Genomic DNA, 25,424 nt, shown 5'->3' with positions numbered 1-25,424 from the left:
AACATTGACATAATGACTTTTTAAAATCTTAAGTCGCAATTTACCCGCCTAGAACAAAAAATTAGACAAGTCAAGTTGAGTTGAGATAGGTTAAGTGTTACGACGATTTGTAAAGGAGAGAAAGGACCAAAATACAAGCTGTTCAGCTCTTTGAAGAAAAAATCACTGTTTAAAATTCCCCGATATTTCTTACTTTAAAAACGTGACTCAAAAAATCCAATCAAAATAAAATGAAATAAGCAGGGGCGGATTTAGGGGGGGGGGGGGCAGGGGGGCGGACGTTTTTTTAGGGATTCGACCCTCTGCCAACCCAAAGGGTCCCCTGGCACTTTTTCCTTTTTCCTCCACCTCACAGAAGCATCGATTTCATGGTGTAACGAGTGGTCTTACAAGGTTGAATATTAAGACCAAATATGATTGTCATAGTCTAACTAGTCCGTATGCCGAATTTTATAACAATCCGAAAATGTGGCTCTTTTCCAGTTTCCCCCCTCCTTTCAAATTCAATTTTGAAAAGCTTATTTAACGTTGTCATAATGCAATGAATTTTGGCGTGGTGAACAAATCGACAACTGTGAACAGATTTGTTCTTCTAACTTTACAGCGTAAAATCACGCATTTAGCCGTAATAAAACGTAAAACAAACATAAAACTCGGTATTTGAAAGAGGGAACTGGAATGAGCCGAAAATGTGAACAAAAAATTTACTCTAAGAAATTTGCAGGTGGGGGGGGGGGGGGCGGGGGGTAAGGAAAAAGAGCATCCTCCTTTGGTACTTTTTAGGAAATCCATTTTTGGCCGACTGACCCTAAAGTTTTTCTAAAGGCGTCTTTGGCACCAATATATACTAACTTTGAGGGTGAGCGGGCGCCAAAAAAAAACGCGATTTTCGTCAAAATTTTCCAAAAACGGTTTTTTTCAAAAATTTGCCTGCGGCACAAGAAAAATTGGCCACAGCCAAAAAAGCGTCTTTTTAGTGCTTTAGGAGAGCTCGGAAAATTAATTTGTTCGAACTGAAAAAAAAGGCGCCCGCCCCCTCGAGAAAGTCCTAGATCAGCCCCAGGACATAAGGAATAATTAGGCTATCCACTACTAGGCAGCGATGTGGTAGAGAGGATTTTAGCATTTTTGAATATGAATTGCAAAACAGAAAACCGAACGTTTTGTTGAAAATTCTAGAACAAAGCCTTCTACCTTTTGACATTTTAGGGGAAGAACTCACTCTCTGATATCCGGCAGAGTTGAGAGACTGGTGCGGAATCCGCAAATTTTTTGATGAGGAGTATGAATAGTATGTAGATTACTCTAACAGAATGGGGAGTTCACTAATAAAGGCTTGTCCATTCAACATTCTAATTGGCTTTTTTCCGCTTTCGCACCAAATTTTCAAAATTTCATTTTTTATGATTAAATGCGTGACGTTACAATGAAAAGTGAGAAGAGCAATAATGTTCACAACGGTAAGTTTGTTCTTTATGCGAAACTTCATTGCATTACAACTGCAAATGAAACTTCAAAATTCAGAGTGGAAAAGAGCCTTGAAATCCACTATTAAATTTTTAAAAAACAATTTGCCTAAATTGTTTAGAGATTCTATCCTTGAGCTGCGTAAGAGGCTCACTTTGATATAAATGTCTCGGTAACTTTTGGGGTACAAATTTGGGCCCGAATTTCAACCAATTTGCCCTTTATTTTAATTTTCAAGTTTTACAGGTTCGGATAATTTAAATCGGCACTGTATATGTCATTACTCAATTAGTCCGCATTTCAATTTCTATAACAATGGGAGAAAGCGAACAAACGTTTTTTTGAATAGATTTGGGAAAAAGAAAAAGCAGAGCCGTCTTGTTTATCAGGAGACCAAATAATCTATATAAAATATCATAAACGTCATGGTGGGTTCTAGCAGATATAATATTTCATCAGGGCCGGAAAATCAATTGATATTTCTGCATGGTAAGTGTCACTTATATCGACTACAAAACCTGAATCATGTAATTTAAACAGTGCCTCAATTGTTATGACGTCCGAAAATTAGGTGCATTACTTTAAAATCAAAACTCAATTAGGCGAAATGCTTGCGTCAGGAATATCAGTATTTTACCTGTATCGTTGGAGCTTTGCTCTTTATACTCATTCACCAGGCATGAACAGCCAATAGTATGAGGACCAGGGTACGAGACTGCGAGACTAGCGGGACTAGCGCGGAATCCGCAAACTTTTTGACTAGTATGAATCGTATGGGGATTACTCTAACAGATTGGGGAGTTCACTAAAACAGGCTTATGCAGTCAACTTTCTTTTGACTGTTTTCCGTTTTTGCGGTGAATTTTCAAATACTCTGATTGCTTGGTTCAATGCGTGACGTTACAATGAATATGAAAAGCAAAATTTTTCACAATGGTAAGTTTGTTCACCAAGCGGACCTTCATTGCATTGTAACTGCAAATGAAATTTCAAAATTCAAAGTAGAAAAGAGCCTTGACATGCTGCATTAGAAAAAAAATTTGAGAATTGTTTAATTTTGTTACTTTTTTTTCGATATTTGAAGAAATTTGGGTAACTTGCATGCTTGGGTGGTTTTTTTTATTCAATCAATATTCGACTTTTCAAATGAGCATTTTTGACCTCATAAACAAAAAACATCCAAACAATATTGCTTTTCTGGGCTCAAAATTAAAAAGAAATTCTACCAGTTATCTTTTTTCATAAAGTTATGATAGTATGATTTTACCAATTTGGTCCATTGATTTAATTAACGCCAGATCTATTGCGTTCTTATAACACGCCTAAACATCGGATTAAATCGTTGCAAACTGAAATGAGGCAAATTATTTGGTCTCATTTGCTAAAATATTGACCACTCAAGCCAGGGGCATACCTTTTTACATTATAAAAAAGTGTGGGTGATAAAAGGAAAAAAAAAGAAAAAAAAACGTTGAATCTTTTCAATTATTTCATCTTATTTTCGAGCAAAAACTTTCTAATTGACCTTAAAGTGCAGTGGGAACATTTAAAGCTTTGCCTTGATATACAATCAGTCTTGTATTGTTTTACTACTGCTTGGAACACAAAAGTGGCAATTAAAAATGAAAATGGTTTTAAGTTTTCAGCTTGGATCTCCAGTCTTTTCTGGTTTTCAAAATAGTTATTAAAAAAGTTTCGAACTGAAGATAATGAAGTTTGAGTAATTAATTACATCTGAGGACATAAGAGTGTGTAGCAATCAAAATGTTAAGAAAATGAAGACTAATGCTTGATAAAGATTGATTTGTAAATTCACGTATTGGCAGAGAAGCGCCGAGTCAAAATTGCTAAATAGAAGTTTTCTTCACCGTTATTGCGCGACGGAGCATTTTCTGTTAAGTCTTTGTTGAGCTCGTTTTAACTCTTATTTAAAATTTTTTGTATAATCTTGTTAATACTTTCTCTCTCTCCTTAAGATTGGCTTACAAAAGAGAGTGTTAATTTGAATGTAAGTTGGTATTTTAGTTAACTGAGCAGTGCAAAGTAGTTTTTCTCCAAATCAACTCAATTGTTCAGAGATAGATAGATGCATTAAAAATTTTCCACTAAAAAAACGTATATCGAAAATTCATGCCTGCCCATTTGAAAGCATCACAAACTGAAAACAAGACTGCTCGTATATCATTGCGAAGCCATGAATGATCCGACTGCTTTTTAAAACCAATTAAAAAAAACTTTTGGTTGAAAAATTGACAATATAATCGAAAAAACAGCTATCTAAACAAAACATGTGAAATTTGAGGGGAGAGGGGATGAGAAAAACAAAAGGCACAGCCATTCCTGCAATGAAGGGGGTTGATGGTGAAGTGGCTACGCCTGCGCATCTCTATTGAATGTCGGTGCTTCGAGGTCCGACATCATTAATTTGCTGATCAGCGACAAAAAATCGTCTATCTAGCTTAGATCTACTTAGTTTTTAATAGTAGAAAGCTCAGTGAGAAGTACCTCCCTAATTAATATTTGAACAACAGTCATGTAGAAGGCGGAACCCTGCATGAAATCTTAAGTTATAAATGCACTTACAATTAAAATAATTAGTTTATCGTTTTAGAGTCGTTAGGTTTTGGAGCTTCATTAATGTAAAGCCGCAACTTAGTCTTTTTTGAGCAAATTTTAATTAAAACAATTTAACGAGTGGCGCTTGATGTCGAATTAGTGATTACAAACTCACATTTACGTAACGGAAACATTCTCTCTTGTTAAAATAGAAATCCAAATATCCTGGGTGCCATGAAAGTAGCACATAATGTTCCGACCACATTCAAAAAGAACGAAAAATAATACAAAAAACTGTTGTTGTTTTATTTTTTTTCAACAATTTTGTCGTTTTTTGGGCGTGGTGTGTGATGGCAGAACTATAAGAACGCGAAGTGACTTAGTGAATAAGGCATAATTGTTAACAGTACTCTTCGAAAATATATATATATATATATATTTTGAACTTTTAAAAGCTTCCAAAACTAGTTTTGCGGGAGTAAAATCGATAAAACTTTTTTCTGCTTAAGCAAACAGTTTACATTCGAATTTTGAGCGAGTAGGTCTTTAAAGGCTTACTCGCTAGAATTTAGACAAAGACTCAAAATTTTAAAATGGGTTTTTCTCAACATTGGAATTTTTTTCTAAGATAATTCTTAATGTCGTTCGGATCACGACTAAAAGGGCTTTAGTATCATATATCACTCATCCCATTCAGATGATTATTTGAAACTAAATACTGAAACACACCCGAAGACAGGGGCGGATCTAGGACTTTCTCGAGGGGGGGATTTTAAAAAACATTTTGTCGACCTTTTTTAGGTCGACCAAATTGATTTTTTGAGCTCTCCCAAATCATTGAAAAGACTCTGTTTTGGCCAAAATTTTTGCGCCGCAGGCAAAATTTGAAAAAAATAGGCCAAAAAAGACGTTTTTATGCACTTTTCGGAAAATTTTGACCAAAAATTGCGTTTTTTTTGGCGCGCGCTCCCCCCTCAAAATTAGTATATATTGGCGGCTTTGGAAAATTTTTAGGTTCGGTCACCAAATGTGAATATCTCAAAATAGTACAAAAGGGGGACACTTTGGGTCGGTAGGGGGTCGAATCCCTGAGAGAAAAGGCGTCTCCCCTCCCCATCTAAATCCGCCCCTGCTCGAAGACAAAGTTGCTCCCATTTTCAATGGTCGTAACAACAATTTTAAGCTACTCCGATAATACATTGTAAAATGGCAAAAGTCTTGGATGACAATTAACAATCTCTGATCAGAATTAAATAGATGTCATGAAACTATCGAGTAAATATCTAACTATTAATAATAAGTTATTGAGTTTATTTTGCCGTGGGTACTGGGCAGTTAATGTGTTCTGGCTCCTCGAACTGAGAGATATCCGATCCCAATGCGGTGAATTGTTGCTTCAGTTGAGTGATCGTGTCTGCAGGAAGGGTTTCGGTCCTCGCTAAACCGAAAACTCTTGATAGACTTTTTAACCAAACGAGAAAATATAATCGCGGTTCTATGCAATCTTGTAACCAAAAACAATAAAAAAATATAGAACTTATTTGTCGTTCTTAGGTTTTATTATTTGTTAAGAAATTGCTGTAAGAACTTGCTCGAAAGAGAGTCTTTAAAATTTTTTCATTCAGTACATTTGTTTTCTTAATTGCCATTAAACGTTATTTTTGCGAGTATCATTTGAAAGAACCAATCATTGAGCCATATTCCACACGAACAAAATACTTACAGAATATGAAGGCGCTCTCCACTTTTCCCTTTGACTCTTTGTTCTCGCAGCTATACTGCAGGGCATAACTTGTGTAGTCGGTATCGATGAACACTATGTTCGGGTTCAGGGCGGGCTCAATCACGAATTCAGCAGTGGTGTCCCCATTGAGGTAAGTGCCGATCAGCTCCCCCGCCAGAGGCTGTCCGTCTCTGGTGAAGGTCATGTTCACACTTAGGCGGGTGCCTGAAACAAGAAAAGGTCAAAAAGGGTCAACTTTTAATCCAGGCATATTATTACTGCAGTCGTATTGATGAAAAGCTTAAGAAAATGAAAACATAAAAATTATGCTGGTTTATAGAGAGAAAAGAGGTTTCGATGAATAAAAAAGCTCAACAGATTTTGAGTTTAACAGAAGATTTAGATATATAAAAAGCTCAAATAATTCTATCATATTGGATCGTAAGGAGGGTAATATAGCGGGGCAATATATGAAGGATGAGGGCGTCGATATGTCTTGACTTGACTGTTTAAGTGCTATAATCTGTCTGAGAGGACGACATGCCAAGTGTCCTCATTCCATGGCTGATATCATATATACTGATTTATTAGAAGTCAGATCAGGGATGTATCCAATATAACAAGTGAAAGTGTTCCCATGTCCTCATAATCATTCCCATGCAAATTTTTAAAATATAACTGTTTAGAATATCAAAAAAGCCTCAAAAATGATAACTGGCTTTTTTTTCTACACAAAACATTGGCTGTTTTTTAAAATAGTTTGTCCAATTTAAAAAGGCAAATTGAAATATTTTTTATGGTCTAAAAATGATCAACGTAACAGAATTCTTAAAAATAACTTTTAGCACAAAAATGTTTTTTCACAGAATGATTTTTCCACACTATAAAATTGAAATCATTCGTACAACTTTACGCATACTTTTTCCGAAGCTACTGGAAGTATATTAAATGTTTGAACATAAACATAAATTGTAGAGTATCACCTAAGACATCAGGCCCAATGATGTGGTATTGGGTGACGACACAGTAGTCCTGCTTCTCAATGTCATTGGGGTATCTCTCGATCTCATGCCAGACTCCCAGGAACGCACTCAAGTTGAAGTTACCCATCGGAGAGTAGTGCGGACACGGGTCATCTTCATTCAAGCTGGTTTTGGTCAGTTTCAGTACACCAGCCAAAGACGTGGCCACATGCAGAGCCAGAATAGTGCAAACGGCTAGTTTCAAGCTCATAATAATAAGTTTGATGAATATTTTTTCTTAAAATTAGAGGACTGTTTCTGGTTTGAGCGGAGCTTAAACTAAATGAATTGCAACCAGTTGTCACGGCTTTGTTTACTTTTTGAGTGTTATTCAAACTACAGGTTAATCAAGTATTGAGGATAGTCCAAACTTTAAAATATGACATTAAGAGTTCAATTAACTCCTAACTTAAATAGCAAATGAGCAGCCTTTATTTGGAACTATATCAGGTGCGGCTTCGGTTCCAGTTTCAAACTAAAAATTTAAAAGGTGCATTCAATAGATCAAAGTTTCAGTAAATTATCAGATCAGTGAACCAAATTACTTAATCATAAAAATAATGTCTTAAAATTAAGTTGTAATTCTGGCTGCTAAATTCAATGCACTTTGTTGATTCAGTTAGCTTTAAAAAACAGTTAGAAATCCTTTTGTCTTAGGATGTTTCTACTACTACGGGTCTGTCCGGTTGATCGGGTCTGTAGGGGGGTAGATCGGATCATAGATCGGTTGACTAACAAATGCTCTCAGGTATAGTATGAAAACACCGGGTTGAATAAATTACTTTCAATCCAATTTATTGGAAAAACAACGAAAACTGCGTGATTATGTGTCGTAACAAAACCATAAAATAAGAACAGAGCATATAAGTTTACAGAGCATATAAGCAACAGTAATCGTACATAATTTTAGCAGCAATAGTTGACAGCAAACACAAAACTTAGCAGCCAAAAACCTGTTTTTTTTCGAGGTCAGACAAGGTCGAAATCGATTTATTTCACGTTTTATGTTCAGACGAGCTCGGTATACGAGCTTTCGTAAATTTTACACCATTAAGTTTTTATTACGTAATTTTTGCATAACTATTAGATAACTAATACGTAAAAATAGTAAAATGAGGTAACCGAACCCTTTCCCTGTTTACAACTGAAAGGCCATATGGCTTTGGGGGGCGGGGAATAATGACTCGAACCTAGGGGGGCACGAACCAGATTTGGACTCAGCTTAGACCGCTCGGCCAAGTGTTCTTATTTGGCTTTGCTTTTACTGCATTCATAGCTCCAGTTTTAAATTTGGGCGGAGGTAGCGCTTGCGGTTTTTGCTACTGAAGGAAAACTCACAGAATACTGTCCAAATAACAAATGGTTTGGCATAAGTGCCTCAGGTTCATTTGGGTCGCTGCTAACAGGTGTAAGATGACGTGCACTCAAAGACGGTTCAACATGTCAAAAATATGTCTAAAGAATTTCATCAGTCTCTTTGCGAGGTGTGAGTATCGAGTAGAACACTCTCATGCAACTACGTACAAGCCGTTTCCACGAGCCACCATTGAGTGGAGCTGATGGAGGGGAGGGTTGTATTTCCATTTATTACCTTTATATACATGGAAGACGGGTGCGAGGTCATTCCACGCTCGATTACACAGAAGAAGCTCTTTCTCTGCGCCGACAGAGTTCGTTCCATTGTCAGACCAAATAGTTGCTGGGGTTTCACGCCTAGTGATCAACCTTGCTACTCCCATTACGCAAAAGCTAGCATCCGTTGAAGGAATAACTTATATGTGGATGGCTCTTGTGGTCAAACAAGGGGGGAAATGCCAAAAGTTTCTCGGAAATCTGGCGAATCGTTACATAGAAGGGTCCAAAGCGGTCTACACCGCAGTATTTGAACGGCAACTGGCGGTATTTTAAACGCTCGACTGGCTGTTCAGACTTTAACGGTATAACGGTTTTTACCTTCCGCTCACGACAAATCATGCAATTAAGTTCAATGCTGCAAAGTAGAGATCCTAATTTTACAATGGCATAATCCAACTGGATGCCGGAACGTAGATAGTCCATAGATTGATGCTCATGTTTACGGTGCAGATGATTTACAAATAATTTCACTAACGGTTGATGACCATCAAGTATGATGGGATGTTTTGTTCTGAATTCGAATTTGTTCTGTGTTGCAATAGGACTTAAGTTATTTACAGGTTCTCATAATTTAGTAATTTCAATTCTATCGCGAATGCTACTGTTTGTGAGAGAAGTAAAAATTTATTTTTTGCATTTTCGAGCTGCTTCACGGTAATGACGGAACTTAGAATTTAATCTGAGGATCAATGCTAAGATGCGTAACAGCGTAACAAAAGAGCTGCATCGAGGCCAATTGATGACGGGCTCAGTTGGTGACGGATTTGCGACGAAGTTTAATGTGGTATCAATAACATCGTCAACGGGACCTTTGAGTCTTATTTTGGTGACAACCTCAACATGCGGACAGAGGTTCATAGGAAGCTTGGACTTTGGGTCCAGCTGCTGTCTTTTATAGCTTCTGTGACAATACCTCGGGTGCCCATGTCTGCAGGATTGTTTCCGGTGTCGGCATGATAGCACTCGTCTACGGTGGTGACTTCAAGAATTTCGCCTGCTCAGTTTGCGACAAAAACTGGTTGCTTTGATGACGAATGGAGTCACTGGAGCTTGGTGGTGCTGTCTGTCCATATGAAGACATCGTTTATCGGGATGTTAAGTGCTTTAATCATATCCTCTTTGAGGCGGGTGGTGAATAAGGCAGCTGGCAATTCTAGTTTAGGGATAGACGTGGCCTTCATTAATGCTACTCGCGTTTTCGCAATCAATAGTTTGTTGCTCCTCGCGAGCAAGAGTTTGCTCTCTTGAGTTTCGATAAAGCGCGCACGAAGAAATCCAACTGCACAGAAAATCTCTTGCGAACTACCGCCAGACAATTAAAATTCAATTTTTTCAACTGCATACACAAAATAACAGCTAGAAATTGTAAGCTGACCTAAGATCGGTAGGCCGGAATGCCATTCGAAGAAAATTTCAGTCAAGTTTTCTGGAGGGGAATCATCCCATTGTTGACCACTGATTCTCCAAATATCTTCCAAGAGAAGACGTGATCTCACAGTGTATGGAGCGACTAACACAATGGGGTCGAACACTGAGGAGAAAAAAGATAGGACAGTGCGCTGTGTAACACTGTTTTTCAATTCTTAATTTACACCTCGGCTGATAACTAATGTGTCATATATGTGGTCCCATTAAAAAAAATGTGATGCTTCATCTTCACTGTCTAAAGTTTTTTTGACCTCATTCGCCGCTTGACGCACTCAACTCATTTTGTATAATAATTATATCGCTTACAAACTTTGTCAAACTGAAACCTCCCAATTCAAGAAATTGTAAAAAAGTTTTTACTTAATTTCAAAGCTTCTTCAGGTTCTATGAGCGACTCAAGCTAGTCGTCCATATAGAAGCTTTGAATCACTGCAGAAACTGCTTCTGGAAAAAAGGTTTGATTGTCACGTGCGGTTTTATTAAGTGCTAAATTAGCACATGTGGCACAATCCCGAGCTCTGAAGTTATGTCGGGTGTACTGGTAGGTTGTCACATCGGTTACCACTGGGTTCGTGGGCATTAACTTTGATTACATACCCTTTGACATAAACGTCACGACAAATTGTTTTTGCGTTTGACTCTCTAACTATTTCGTCTTTGTCTGAACGTTTTTCGAAGACTTTAAGTGAGGCAATGCTGAAAAAAAAAAATTGGTCTGTCTTCAACTCAGAGCATGCCGACAGAGTATCTATGACCATCGTGTATAATAGTTGACTCCAGAGTTTGATTCGCCCTCTCTTCAGTTGAGGACCTAGCGTCTACTTGTTTGTACGCACCGTATGATTTAAGTTCATACCAGGATTTGACCTGCTCTAGTAAGCTTTCATCCTCGATATTGCATTTGAAGCATGTGGAGTATAGACCCCTGCAGGAAAGAAGAGGATCTGTTAAGACCCACCCAATAAGAAGACGAAAGGTGAAAGGAGCTTAATGATTTTTATCCTGGCAGTACTCATGGGGACGGATAAACTCATAAACATCTTGTCCTAATATCATTTCTACAACCGCATATCAGTATGTGGCGGGATTAACAGCTTCCAAGTGAGGATACTTCTCTTGCAACTTTGAAACCTTGATTATGTCTGAACCTATATTTGTATCATATTTGACATAAGTGCAAACAGAGAAAAAAATTTCTGGATTAAATTCAGATGTGACTGTTAAGTCAACTTGTTCAGAGGCAATAATCTCGTTGAAATTGATTTCACTAACAGTTAATTTAATTTTGTAATTTGTTCGGTTAAGTATACGGGCGCAATCGAATGAAAAACAAGGACGGCTGCAGGCTGCGCCAGAAACATGAGTGCATTAGTTTCATAAGTACTGGATGCACAATTATAAGCAACACACGCCTTTGATTCTGTTTTAACTTCAGGAGTATACACAGTTATGAGGAGAGCACTGCCAGATGAGTTATTTTGTGGAAAACTGACTGGAAGGCGCTCAGCTCCATGCAATAATTCATTGTGTGTGCTCTTGCATTCGTATTTGGGACATGTTTTCGGTTTAGGGCATTTCTTAAACACGTGATTTCCTTGAAAGCAAGAAAAACAAAGCTTGCGCGTTGAATTGGTTTTTTTTTAAGACGATACGTTTCCAAAGTACATGCTTGACTTTACATTGCAAACAGGGACTATACTGAGGATTTAGCTCGATTTAGCTTGAGGATTCGCGGAAAAAACTTTAACGGGTGTCTTTGTTCGTGAAGAGTTATCTTCCGGCTTAGGAGAGGGACGCATGTCCTCATGTGCTTCGGCTTTGTCTTCAAGCCAATCGTTCAAGTCTACTAAAGATTGAGCTTGTAGACCGCGCTTAACGGTGTGGAGCGTCCAAGACTCTTAACGGGCGGTGTATTGTTGACTTTATCCAGATATGCACGGACGAGTAGTTACGTTTCGCTCAAGTTTCACCAGAGCATCCTTGTACATTGCACCGCTATATGCAAAATGCGCTGAAGCAGACTTTACTTTACCGATGACCAAAGTTTTCAGGCGTTTTAATTTAACATCATCGGACAAGTTTTGTGAGTCCACAACACTTCTACACTGCTCAATCCATTCGTGCAACTGGAGCAGGTCACCGTTGTATTGGGTAAATTTCCATTGCGGTAATGAATCCTTTCGAATATCGGTTAGGACGTCTTTTTTCAAACCTGTACGGTTTTCGGATCAGACGATGGTTTATACGAGGAAGAAGCAAGGTGATGCGGCTGCGGTACTATTGCTGGTACAGAACCCGGCGCGCTATACGCATAAGAATGGGTTGTGACAAAGATTGTGCTGGTTCGTCTAGCATTTGTGGGTTGTAGTAAACAGTTCCACCAGAGTTGTATGAGTTAATTGAAGCGGATGGCTGCATTATTCGCCTGCAGGATGTAAAAGGTCTCAACTGTGGTGCACAATTATTAGTAACACAACCAAGTCCAGATGTTGAGGGAGCAAGCCCTCAAATAGTCATATTCGGTATAAAATGACCCAACCGCGGACAAGTAAAGGTCAGTTGTACCGATACGAAGCATGTTGATTGAGCGAGGCTTATATACAAAACGTTATCCAATGATAATCCTGCATCTGATGAAGAAATAGAAGTTGTTGGAGCAAGCGGTGGAGCTTGCGGTAGTTGATGATGGAAAAGGTTTTCCAGAAAAGTGGGCGGCGAGCGGTTCAGCTGATGCTGACGAGAGAATTACTGTTTTGTTGAAACAAGTTGGAACAAAGAAGAAAGTGTTTTCCGGATAAATTGTGACCGCTAATACAGATGATTCAACCAAATTGACCTTTTTGTGTTGTTGTAAATTATTTTGAGGTCAATGCTTATGCCTGATTCTGATTGATTCTGACCGATTCTCGATGGCGACATGCACCCAGTCTTTGGTTTGAGCCTGAGGGAAAACCTTGTAAGTGCTGCTTGATAGCAGAAGATTTTTTTTCATGTCCAGATCGATCTCCAGTTCAGCGTCTTTAAGCTCAGTTTCGACCATTTTTGCCTCAATCAACTTTCTTTGATTGTCTTCAGCAATTTTTTCCAGATCCAACTCGTTTGCCTTTTGCTGAAGGCAAATAGCAAATTTGTTCTGCCTTTCAATTTCTTCGCGACGCATTTTTGCTATTTCTAGTTCCCTTATGCGCTGACTTGAGGTCAATAAAGTAGCCTTAGAGTGTGTTGATATCCAACGCATTCATCCGCTCAATATGGAAGAAGATTTCCATGTTTGAGATGTTTGTGATTTTTCATCTCCAGAATCTAAACGCAAAGTTTCACTCGAGTGTAAATTCATCTGCGTTTCTTCCAGCAGCTGGTCGTGGGTGTCAGTTATATTCTCCAAACACAACTCGAGATCTTTGAGCTCTTTACTTGGCTCAACAGTGTGATCAGCGAGGCTACACAATTAATCATTCTTTCTCATAGCGTTTTCTAATGCTCTTTTGTATTGACTGCTCAATTTTTCGACTTTCGCTGCCCTTACATTTGATTGGAGGGAGCCTCTGAGTTTAGTATGAGGTTGTTAAAACTCTTCCTCATACCTTCTAGGTCTCTCAAAACACTTTTTGATTGTTTGAATGTGAATAACTGACACTACTACAACTTAAACTCAGCTAGAAAAACTGTGATTAAGGTTTTTTTGAAAAAGGGGGCATTTTAGTCAAGTGTAATGCCACTCCCAACAGCTTCACAAAATAAACCGGAGTTGCAAACTGATCGTCACATTTTAATTTAGTAAGATGGGCGGGTAGTCCAACTTAGGATTTACGGCGATTGGTGAAAAAGTAATAGATACGATCAAATTTTACATTACAATTAGTTTGTATTTCAAATTACTCAAAATGGGCAGCTGAGGCAACTAGACGAGTGTTCGTTTCCGCTCAAAATTTTTTCTGAGATGGCCTTGTTTCAGAAAGCGTAAGTTTTTATGTTACCTTCTAACTATTGTGAACGTTTTCACTACAAGATGAGCTTTTCGATAAAATTCTAGATATTGTCGAAATAAATGCTCATCCTTTGTTTTTCTTTTTGAAATAAGGTCTTTCGTTATACTTATTGCCGATATACCAGATGTATCTAGGAACTTATATGACTCTTGTGTTTCAGCGCGGTGACAGTTTATAATAGCGATCATATTAATTTAATATTGAGTTAGGATATTAAGTAATTCGTTCTGCCAGAGAGCTCAATTGTTTTTGCTGCATTGCCGATCGACAGAATTATTATTCAGATCGTTCCAGATTACTAAATTAGTCATATTAGATCATTAACTATTTAAGTAATATTGAACAGTTTTTCGCTGGCTTACTGCGTTATAGATAAGACTTAAACCAGGATTAGCGAGACAATTATCAAAAATACAGTTTTGCGATGTTAAAGGCAGTGTGTGACTTAACCAACTAGCGGCTAGGATGTACATTTATGGACGCAATTTGACAAAAAAAATGAAAAAAGGATTGAAATCAAGTCATCCAGATTTTGAGAAACCAAAACCTTCGCGGAAGCAACCGGAGTTGAGAGAAACTCGAAGAGATTTAAATTATATGAAGCTAAAGGTCTATCAAATTGCTAGGTCAAGCAACACATACGTTCTTCTGGCTGATTAGCACGCTTTTTGAAAAAATTTTGTATGTTTTCCAATTTTTTTTGTGTTCCCGATTTCGATCACGTTGGTATCAAAATTAATCAATTAGGGAAAATATTCAAAATTTGTGTCTATCCGATCAGTTCGAGTTCGGGTATAAACTCAAATTATTTTTTGATTTCTGTTTTGATTTTTTTGATTTATGGATTTCGGGTTTTTTGGTTTTTTTTTTTCGTTTTAATCAGTGGCTACTTTTTGTGTGTGCTGTCAAACACATCAAACATCAATGTTATCACATCAAACACCAGCAACGGCCTTATAGGTTATGAAGTATCTTCACAAAGTCGCATAAATTACCAGAAAATCAAATATTGCAGTGAAAGTATTACGAAAAATTTGAGTTTGCGTTCAATTATAATTTTACGATTTTACTGGTTTTGCAGAGGTTGTTCGCCAAAAACTGCTTTCTGGCAGCTCTCCACACTTCCAGGTGTCTGAGTAAACCTCAGGAGCTGAAACTGCTCAGCTGCCTCTGAAGTGGTGTGTTGTGATCAGGATTTCTGTTTAATTACCCTCAGATTTTCTCGATACCCATAGGCCTCTACAAAACAAACGACATTTGTAGGCAGCTGTCAATCGGGAAAGACCACACACAAACTTCTAGTGTTCACACGACACCTGGACAATCCGCTGAAATTCTTGATACCCGAGAATAGTTTTCTGCAATACTGGCCAAACTGGATGCCTCCGCAAATCTTGACACTCTTCAGATTGTTGCTTTTAAACTTGGATATCAGCCATTCGGGTCACTACTGAGTTCAGATTTCCAGTTTTCGCCGGAGCGATTAGTCTGATTCCAATATAGATCAATGACTCGACTTTGGTCTTCTAACTGAATGATTCCCTGTCTGATAATCGTCTCCAGGTAATAGTGTTTTATCGAAATATATTTTTGTCAGAATTTATTTTTGAAGATTATTTTTGTCAGATTTGTCGGCGGACCATGTTTCTACCACTCACATTCGGTCTGTCCGGTTGCTCGGGTCTGTAGAGAGTAGATCGGATCGTAGATCGGTTGACCAGCAAACGCTCTTAACTAAACTAAGAAAATTTCGAGTTGAATAAATTAATTTCAATCCAAATTAATCGGAAAAAAAAAGAAGAAAACTGCGTAATTTTGTCTCGGAAAAAACCATAAAAAATCAACAGAGCATATAAGCTTAGATCATATAAGCAATATTAATCGTAGGTAGCTAAAGCAGCAATACTTGACAGAAAACACGAAAGTTAGCAGGCAAAAACCTGTGTTTTTGAGGACGGACAAGTTTGAAATCGATTGGTTTCACGTTTTACGCTTAGACGAGCTCGGTATACGAGCGTCTGTAGTTTTTTTTTTAAATTACTAAGATTTACGTAAATATTGCCTAACTATTACATTACTATTACGTAAAAATAGTAAAATAAGATAACCGAACTTTTTCCCTTTTCACAACTAAATGGCCATGTGGCCTAGGTGGGAATCGAAGGCCTCTCAGCCATGTGTTTTTATTTGACTCTGGTTTTACTGCATTCAAGTTCCAGTTTACATTTGCTTTTCAAACTTACATTTCAAGTGGAAACATAGAAAAATATTGATTCTGACTTTTTGAGTCTGAAATCAATTAGAAAAATTGATAAACAGTGAAAAAAGCACTGAACATTGCGGATGGCCTTTTGCGGAGAATTAAATGGCCATACAATTCCAGGCCTGCTTGCAATTCTTAGCAAAAACTATTGCTGACCCAATCATTCGTTGACTTAAAGTCGATTATTTTTTGTTGTCACAAACCAATGAAAAACTTTAGTCAAAGTCAGGGGTCTTATGCACAAAACGGCCCAAAATAAGTATTTTCACATCTTGGTCTTAAGTCAATATATGGTTGATTTTGATTGGTCCATTAGCCATACAAATGTAAACAACATGGTCCCGCTCTTCAATTAAAATTTAAAGCTGATAAAAACTATTTGCAGAAAAGATCAAAACGATAGAATTTTTTCGCGTTAAAACCATATAACTGAATTTTTTCTTTGGGTATAATTTCTCAAAAAAAACGAGAAATTAGTTTTATTAATTGACTAAGGTTCACATTTCCAATTACTTCGGCTAATATTTTTTTCTGCTCGAACAGTTGACTGACATGCCTGACCATGTTGTTTGATTTTGATTCGCTAATATTAGCCAATCAAAATCTGCCGCATTAATTTTAGCTAGAAGATAAAAAGATTTTGATTTTGGGCCGTTTTGTAACATAAGACCTAAAGTCAGCGCTTGGCCAAAGCCAATTGTTTTACAAATTAATATTCGATTTTTGTTGAAAAATAAACATCCATGTATGAAAAGTTTATCTTAAAAAAATTTATCCTCTAAAGCCAGTATGTACGTCCTTATATAGGCCCTGATGACTTTTTTGTTTCTTTTTTCAGGAAAGAACACAGTTTTTTTTCTGTTTACTGATTTCATTGACATATATTTTGCTGATGATATTTTCTGAGCTGCATTAATTTGAGGCGTTCCAGAAATTTTATTTTATTGAATATTTTAAAGCAGTCCTACAAGTGTACACAAAGTTTTCAGAGGACACAGATCTCTTTAGAAAAAGCTAAATCAATTCAAAACGGTCATTGCTAGCCTAGCATAATTAATTTTTGCCATCAATTTTTGATTCTCTGCTATATCAAAAAACATCAGCAGTGAATCGATTGTTCTCGATAATTAAATTTATTTTACTCTGTTTTTTAATATTTTATTAATTAAGTTTTTTTAAATTATACTTTTACAAAAATCATTGTAGTGGTATTCTTTTTCAAAAATTGAAAGTGGTTGTTTGTTATATTACCAATTGAACAAAACAATAACTCTGGATTCAGAAATTTTTCTAATTCATTCATAAGAAAAATCAAGCATGGTCTGTTACGTTACGTTATATATCGATTTTCGATTGCATTTTTTTTCGGAAGTAGTTTATTTGAGCATTAAAAAGAAGGGCTAAAAAAGAAGGATTTTTTAAAAAAAAATTTGGATTGTTTTACGTTTTTGTTGCCCAGTAAAATCTAATTTCATTCATTTTCCATATATTTCTGATGGTTTATTTTGATAAATATTAAACTTTTCAGTGTTTGAACTTCCAGTGTCATTCAGGCGGCAACATCACTTTCCAAAAACATTACAATCTACATTTTCTTTAACTCTGCACGATTCTCTGCCAGTCATGCTTAAAATTAAAAAAGTTCAATTGTTTAAAATTAACGGAAATTATTGTAGGGGGGAAGTACTATTGTCTTCATATAACTTTATAATTTTTTGGACCCAATCTTTTGTTTAAAATAATTCTCATATCCAGGTCATTGCATTAGTCTTTATTATTTTAAATTTTACAGAATTGATTTAAATTAACCGGACAAAACAAACAAAATTTTCAAACGATTTTGTCTCATATTGGGTCTGGATTAGACAATTAAGAAGAGAACAAATATTGCTGAAAATTGCATCTGAACTAAAACATACTAATTTATTTCGACAAATCTGGAACCAAAGTCTTACCATAAAACAGGTCAAATCAAGAACTACGCGAGAACTACCATTTTAATTGATTTCAAATTTTCATCAAAAGAAGCCTTTTTCCGGCCCAGCAAAGTTCAGAAAGGTAAAATTTCCCAAAATTTAGGAAAAACGAGTAAAATTTATTTTTTAAGCAAATGTTTTGATTTGTACATAGTGAAATTGACATTTTTCGATTTTCAAGCACGAAAATACTTTTTTCTACAGATTTTTGCAATTTAATCTTTTAGAACTCTTTTGATCTGTGTAAGAGGCTTCTTTTGATAGAAATTTCATCCAGGAACTTGGTCGTTACAGCGTAACTCTTGATACTCAAAAGTAAAAGAAAACTATCAGTTTTAGATAATATCAAAGACCAAGTCCAAAAACTCAAGTAACGGAATTATAACGATCGATTAGCTTAGCTGGTTCAAATTGGAACGTTTTTTGTCGCGAGATAAGTCGTCACACATAAATAGTTTGCGTTACGCTTTCAAAATTATGAACAAAGTTATCAAAGCGAGCCAAAACGGCAATTTTCAAACTAAGAGAATTTTGCACGAAGCAATCGGAGTTAAAATATATCTTTAAATTTGATTTCAGGGAGTCGATTTCTTCAGTTTGACAAAAATTGTTTGTTATAACTATTGTTTCGATCGCTGAAAATTGACTGAATAAAAAACTACCCCAAACATAATTAATTCGTTCTCTTCAAAAGACTGCTCAAGAGTCTTTAAAGAGAAGCCCTGATTGTTCCGACTGTTTTTTAAGTTTTAATTGAATAATTGACGAAATAAAAAATAGATTTTTTTTTCATTTTTTCTTCTTTTTATCCCCCCACTAAAATACAAAGGGTGTGTTTAACGTCTCGTATTGTTTTAATAGGACTAAAATGCTAGCCTCAATTCAATTGGGAACGCATTACTTTTCCGCTTACGCGTGTTATAAGAACGCAATTTGTCGCGCATTAATTAACACAAACTGGTCGAATTTGAAATTTTCAAACACTAGTAGTTCACAAAATGATGACATATAAAATACCTTTTTAAATTTGAGCCAAGGTCAGCAATTTTTTTTAGATGGCTCAAAAAATCATTCCAAAACGCTTAGTTAAATAGTCGAAGTTGACTGAATAAAAAAATAACCCCAGTTATTTCGCACTTTCTTTGAAAGTCGGAACATTGAACAACTGAACATCAACCACGTATCATGGTCGGCATCAAACCGCTGACCACCTAAACAATAGATAAAGTAAGCTTAAATGCTTTGCATCCTAGTTTGACTGCCCTGACGGCTGCTGACTTTTAATAGCTCTGACAAAGTTTTTGTACGGTTTTCAAAACCTTCTAATTCAAGAGCAATTGACATATAACATCTCTCTTCTACAATCTAATCTATAAAGAGTTCAGTTAGGTTCATTTGCACACTGAATCTATTGAGGCACGGCACAGTTGGTGTGCTGGGGTTCTTCAAACTGACTGACGTCAGTTCCAGTCTTAGTAGCCAGTTCCTGCTTGAGGGTCTCGATCAAATCTGCCGGCAGAGTTTCCGTTCGCGCTAAAAACGTCACAGAAAAAAATGATTACTTCATTCTCTCTACATTGATGAGTTTACGGTTTTCTTAAAGAGTAAATTGAATGAACAATTAGGAAGAATGAGTTGACTTCAAGTGGAGCAAAGGATCTTATCTATATAATTCACACAGCCGGTTTGTATTGCACATATATTGCAGATGATAAACAATTTAAAGATTTTCGCTCCTGAAATATTTTAAGTCTAGAAACTTTTTACAAGGAAAATTTGCAATTCTTTACAGTTTACGACTATTAAAAGTAGCTGTAGCTTACAGAGAATGAAGGCGAACTCGACAGTTCCGTATCCCCACAGAGTGTCGCACCCATACTGCAGGGCGTAGGTGGAGTAGTCGGTGTCTAGGAAGAACACGTTGGGCTTCTTGTTGTACTCGGGCATGAACACGAACTCGGCCTTGTTGTCGTTGTTCGGGTAGAGCACATTGAGTGCCGAGTTTCTGCTCTCGCTGTTTTGTACGTAGGTCATGTTCAGAATAATGTGTTTGCCTTAAAACCAAAAAAACTGATTTCAAAGAAATCATTATTTACAAAATCTAAGAAAAAGTCCATTTTTTTATTCATAAAGATTGACCTGACCATTTATTCTTCTCAACGCTAATAACCGTTGATAGCAACGTAACTAAAGTATCATTGAAACAAGTATGCACTTCTTTTTTGAGCAAAACACAATCACACAACCAATACAAATGATTAGTGTTTGATTACAGCGGGCTTTTTTTCATCTAGGTTATATTTTTGAAGCTAAAACCACAAACCTTCATCTGTCAATTTGTTCACTTCATAGTCTGATACCACACACGAGCAGCCCACTTCCATCGGGTTGGGGTATCTCAGGATCTCGTGCCAGACCCCCATGAAACTATCTAGGGAAAAGTTACCCAAAGCCGAAAAATCTGGACACTGGTCGACCGATCTTGCAAAATTTAAATGCCCGTTTATGTTTTTACATTGGCATACCAAAGCCAAAGCAAAAACAGCTAAAAATTGAAGAAAAAACTTCATATCTCTGAACTTTTAGATTTTTAATATCTGCTGAAAAATTATGCCGACTATTCTTTAAAACAATAATTGTTATTAATGATTTGAATGTATTTCCACCGCCTCGTTATGACATTTTACTATTTATTCAATTTAATAACTTTGAAGTTTTCTGAAGTTCAACGTGGTTGAGTTTTAATTTTGAGCCAATAGTCGAGGTAGGTCAAAAACTATGGCGGATAGTTGACATTTAGATGCACATTCTTGAGCTATTTTAAGCTTGATTAATCTTTTGTTGATTAACCTTTTGTCTTGAAGTTAGAGTCAAAATAACAATAAGGAATCCCAGAAAGTTTTATTTATACGACCGAAGTCAACAATTGGTATCAAATAACTTCAAGACGTGATGTCACGGTAGTTTATGTTAACTTCGAACACTGGATTCCCTGGTGTTTGTTAAGAAAACTTTGATCGAAAAGCTTTTCTAGATGTTATTGCCCCTAATAAACTTTTGAAAAAATGATACAATCCTTTAGAAGCTTACACATTTCTTTAAATATTTATTTTGATTATTAATTATCGAAATCAGTTTTAAACTTATTTTCTCAAAGTATGATAGCCCTGTTTTCTGTTTCATTAAAAAACTGATTAAAAGAAGCTAAGTGTTTGATTACAAATGTATATCAGAAGATTTTTGACGGTGGGGGGTATTTTTGTAACACTTCGACATTTTTCTCGGCACACTATTGCGCTTTTTCGAGGCTCCTTCAGAAAAATTTTAGAAATGTTTGACCGAAAACTTATGTCGTAATTCAATACAAAAGGGGCACCCTTTGGTTGATGAAAATGTCGAATCATTGAAAGGTCAAAGGCGTCCGCCACCACCGCCCCCTCCCTTCATACGCCCTGGGTAGTGAGTAGTGCAAATAAACTCATCTTCAAATCACCACCTCCCCAATTACAAATTAGTTTCTCAATTTCAAAAACAATCGATAACCCAATTACCCAAATTCAAAAATTACCTTTGATAATGACTACCAAACTCATTTTAAATCTAAAAGTTTTAATAAAGAAAAAAGCGTGGAAAACTCAGTGCAGATCTTCTGAGTTATGACCGATGTGGTTAACTCATAGAGTAATTTCGGATAGGGTACACCGTCTGCTCGTCACGCTATCTTATTTTCGGCCGGATAGATTCGTGCAACTTCTTAGTCTAATACCGATCCTAATCTTACTCTTATATCTACTAGTCTCAGGGTGTTTAACTAGTCTCTGCTAGGCTCAATAGGTCTAGAGTATACTGGCTTATTGCAACTGCTGAAGTTCTCTTGGAGAGGCAACTAATTTCTAAGTTAAATTCAAATCTCTCTGGTGCTGAAATTACAAGTAATTTCAGCACTTACAAATAAGTGGGTTGTTAGTTAGATGGATTATGATTGGTTAATATTAAATATTTTACAGTGGTAAAATATCTAATTTATCCAATTATAAAATGTAGTTTAGATCAGGTTCCACCCATCCGGGGCTTACAGAGTTTTTTAGAACTCTCTTTCTGCAATTTGAAGGATGGATGATGAACGTTGGTAATTGGCGAACATCATTTTCTTGTCCGGTTCCTCTTGGAGAAGAACGTTCCAGGACGCTGGAATTAGGGACAGGTAATTGTTACGTCGTCTTTCGACAACGACTGTGATCCCCAATGAAATCAATCCGATTTCAAAATGGTTTGCTATGACAGGTTTTTCTGTATTATGTAGAGAACTTGTTTTGTGTGCAACCTCGTCTGGGAATGGCGTGAAGATCGTGTCTGGGAGGGATGCCTTGTAACTCGGATCTGTACGTATACTTGAACATCGAGGTGATCATTGGTCTAGTTCAATGAGGTCCTCTTCTGCGAAGTCAAGTCGTTCTCTAAATCCTTTGAGTTGTGATTGTGGACGGCATGTCGGTTTGTGCTTGTATTGCTTTTTTATTCTTCTTTTTCCTCTTTTTGATGAATTTGAAGTTGTTTCTGAGTCGGAAAAATATAATTGATCATGGATGGGACAATTTTTATCTATTGATTCTTTTAATTTGTATAGTTCGTCTAAACTGTTGGCTTCTGATTCAGAAAATGCGTTTCTATTTTTTGAAAATCTTTTTCGTGTGATTTGTTTTTGTTTGTTTATAATTTTCCTTTTTATTGTTTGTCGTTTTGTTCTAATGTATCCAACTGTTTGTGTTTGAGGTATGATTACAAGATCGTATTTTTGGTTGTCTATTTCACAATTGTATAAAGCGATTGTTTGTTTATTTCCTAAATTTTTGAATGACATAAGGTTTGAATGACATAAGAATGACATAACCACAAACCTTCATCTGTCAATTTGTTCACTTCATAGTCTGATACCACACACGAGCAGCCCACTTCCATCGGGTTGGGGTATCTCAGGATCTCGTGCCAGACCCCCATGAAACTATCTAGGGAAAATTTACCCAAAGCCGAAAAATCTGGACACTGGTCGACCAATCTTGCAAAATTTAAATGCCCGTTTATGTTTTTACATTGGCATACCAAAGCCAAAGCAAAAACAGCTAAAAATTGAAGAAAAAACTTCATATCTCTGAACTTTTAGATTTTTAATATCTGCTGAAAAATTATGCCGACTATTCTTTAAAACAATAATTGTTATTAATGATTTGAATGTATTTCCACCGCCTCTTTATGACATTTTACTATTTATTCAATTTAATAACTTTGAAGTTTTCTGAAGTTCAACGTGGTTGAGTTTTAATTTTGAGCCAATAGTCGAGGTAGGTCAAAAACTATGGCGGATAGTTGACATTTAGATGCACATTCTTGAGCTATTTTAAGCTTGATTAATCTTTTGTTGATTAACCTTTTGTCTTGAAATTAGAGTCAAAATAACAATAAGGAATCCCAGAAAGTTTTATTTATACGACCGAAGTCAACAATTGGTATCAAATAACTTCAAGACGTGATATCACGGTAGTTTATGTTAACTTCGAACACTGGATTCCCTGGTGTTTGTTAAGAAAACTTTGATCGAAAAGCTTTTCTAGATGTTTTTGCCCCTAATAAACTTTTGAAAAAATGATACAATCCTTTAGAAGCTTACACATTTCTTCAAATATTTATTTTGATTATTAAATATCGAAATCAGTTTTAAACTTATTTTCTCAAAGTATGATAGCCCTGTTTTCTGTTTCATTAAAAAACTGATTAAAAGAAGCTAAGTGTTTGATTACAAATGTATATCAGAAGATTTTTGACGGTGGGGAGTATTTTTGTAACACTTCGACATTTTTCTCGGCACACTATTGCGCTTTTTCGAGGCTCCTTCAGAAAAATTTTAGAAATGTTTGACCGAAAACTTATGTCGTAATTCAATACAAAAGGGGCACCCTTTGGTTGATGAAAATGTCGAATCATTGAAAGGTCAAAGGCGTCCGCCACCACCGCCCCCTCCCTTCATACGCCCTGGGTAGTGAGTAGTGCAAATAAACTCATCTTCAAATCACCACCTCCCCAATTACAAATTAGCATCTCAATTTCAAAAACAACCGATAACCCAATTACCCAAATTCAAAAATTACCTTTGATAATGACTACCAAACTCATTTTAAATCTAAAAGTTTTAATAAAGAAAAAAGCGTGGAAAACTCAGTGCAGATCTTCTGAGTTATGACCGATGTGGTTAACTCATAGAGTAATTTCGGATATGGTACACCGTCTGCTCGTCACGCTATCTTATTTTCGGCCGGATAGATTCGTGCAACTTCTTAGTCTAATACCGATCCTAATCTTACTCTTATATCTACTAGTCTCAGGGTGTTTAACTAGTCTCTGCTAGGCTCAATAGATCTAGAGTATACTGGCTTATTGCAACTGCTGAAGTTCTCTTGGAGAGGCAACTAATTTCTAAGTTAAATTCAAATCTCTCTGGTGCTGAATTTACAAGTATTGTCAGCACTTACAAATAAGTGGGTTGTTAGTTAGATGGATTATGATTGGTTAATATTAAATATTTTACAGTGGTAAAATATCTATTTTATCCAATAATAAAATGTAGTTTAGATCAAGTTCCACCCATCCGCGCGTTAATTGTCCCATATTGACGCGGAAATATATCGCGCGTTAATTGTCCCAAATTGACCAAAATGGCAATCTTTAAACCCCCAAAACTTTACGAAAAATGATCACTGGTGAAAAATTTTTTCCAATTTAAGCTCAGGATAACAATATCTTTTGATATAAAAAAAAAATTTTCAAAAAGGGCTAGTTAAAACGTCGAAATTTGTCTGAAGAAAAAAACCCACCCGAGCACAAATATTCCGTTTTTTGTTACTTTCGCATCGAAAGTCGGAACAAAAAAACATAAACTTGGCTAGCTCTTGTTGTGTAATAAAAATAATTGCAATTTTCCAATTCGAGGCGAATCTTTCGAAATTTATCCGTTTCTCTTATCTAGCAAAGTCCGTTCTTTCACTTTCTCAGTTTCCACACAAATAAATTTTGGTGAGTCATGCTTATTTTGTGCAACTCAATGTCTTTGTTTTTCGTTGAGAAGTTTCACGTGGTAGTACCACTTTGCGGGCAAAAACTGGCCAGGCAGTTTTATATTTGATGCTAGAAGCTAAGTGAGAACTCCTTTGAAATTTTTTATTTGCTCATTTGAATGGTTTTTTTGTTTTTTCTTATCAAATAACAAGAAAACTTGAGTATTCGGATTCAAAAACTTTTCAAGGATAAATTAAAAGTATTAGCCAATTTTTAGCTTTTCATTTAAATAGCAAAATATGACCAAAAATGCTCATT

At 36.3% G+C, this 25,424-nt stretch overlaps 3 protein-coding genes across 3 annotated transcripts in view; 1 reads left to right on the top strand and 2 right to left on the bottom strand.

The window, feature by feature from the left end:
- LOC134839843 (5'-AMP-activated protein kinase subunit gamma-1-like) overlaps window positions 1-25,424 on the top strand; it is a 94,933-nt gene that overhangs the window by 56,568 nt on the left and 12,941 nt on the right. The gene's annotated exons all lie outside the window — the stretch shown is intronic.
- LOC134839431 (apolipoprotein D-like) lies at window positions 5,240-7,094 on the bottom strand. Its single transcript, XM_063854978.1, has 3 exons — window positions 6,730-7,094; window positions 5,747-5,971; window positions 5,240-5,461 (listed from the first exon to the last, which is right to left on the bottom strand). The coding sequence occupies exons 1-3, from the start codon at window positions 6,977-6,979 to the stop codon at window positions 5,334-5,336; spliced, it is 603 nt and encodes a 200-aa protein (XP_063711048.1). The 5' UTR covers window positions 6,980-7,094; the 3' UTR covers window positions 5,240-5,333.
- On the bottom strand, window positions 19,366-20,710 carry LOC134839136 (apolipoprotein D-like). Its single transcript, XM_063854581.1, has 3 exons — window positions 20,383-20,710; window positions 19,883-20,113; window positions 19,366-19,592 (listed from the first exon to the last, which is right to left on the bottom strand). Exons 1-3 carry the CDS (start codon window positions 20,627-20,629, stop codon window positions 19,468-19,470), a joined length of 603 nt encoding a protein of 200 aa, XP_063710651.1. The 5' UTR covers window positions 20,630-20,710; the 3' UTR covers window positions 19,366-19,467.

Source organism: Symsagittifera roscoffensis, chromosome 2 (genome assembly GCF_963678635.1).
Source record: "Symsagittifera roscoffensis chromosome 2, txSymRosc1.1, whole genome shotgun sequence".
Taxonomy (NCBI): Eukaryota; Metazoa; Xenacoelomorpha; order Acoela; family Convolutidae; genus Symsagittifera; species Symsagittifera roscoffensis.
The sequence above is the reverse complement of the archived record's forward strand: the minus strand, read 5'-3'. Positions and strand labels throughout refer to the sequence as shown.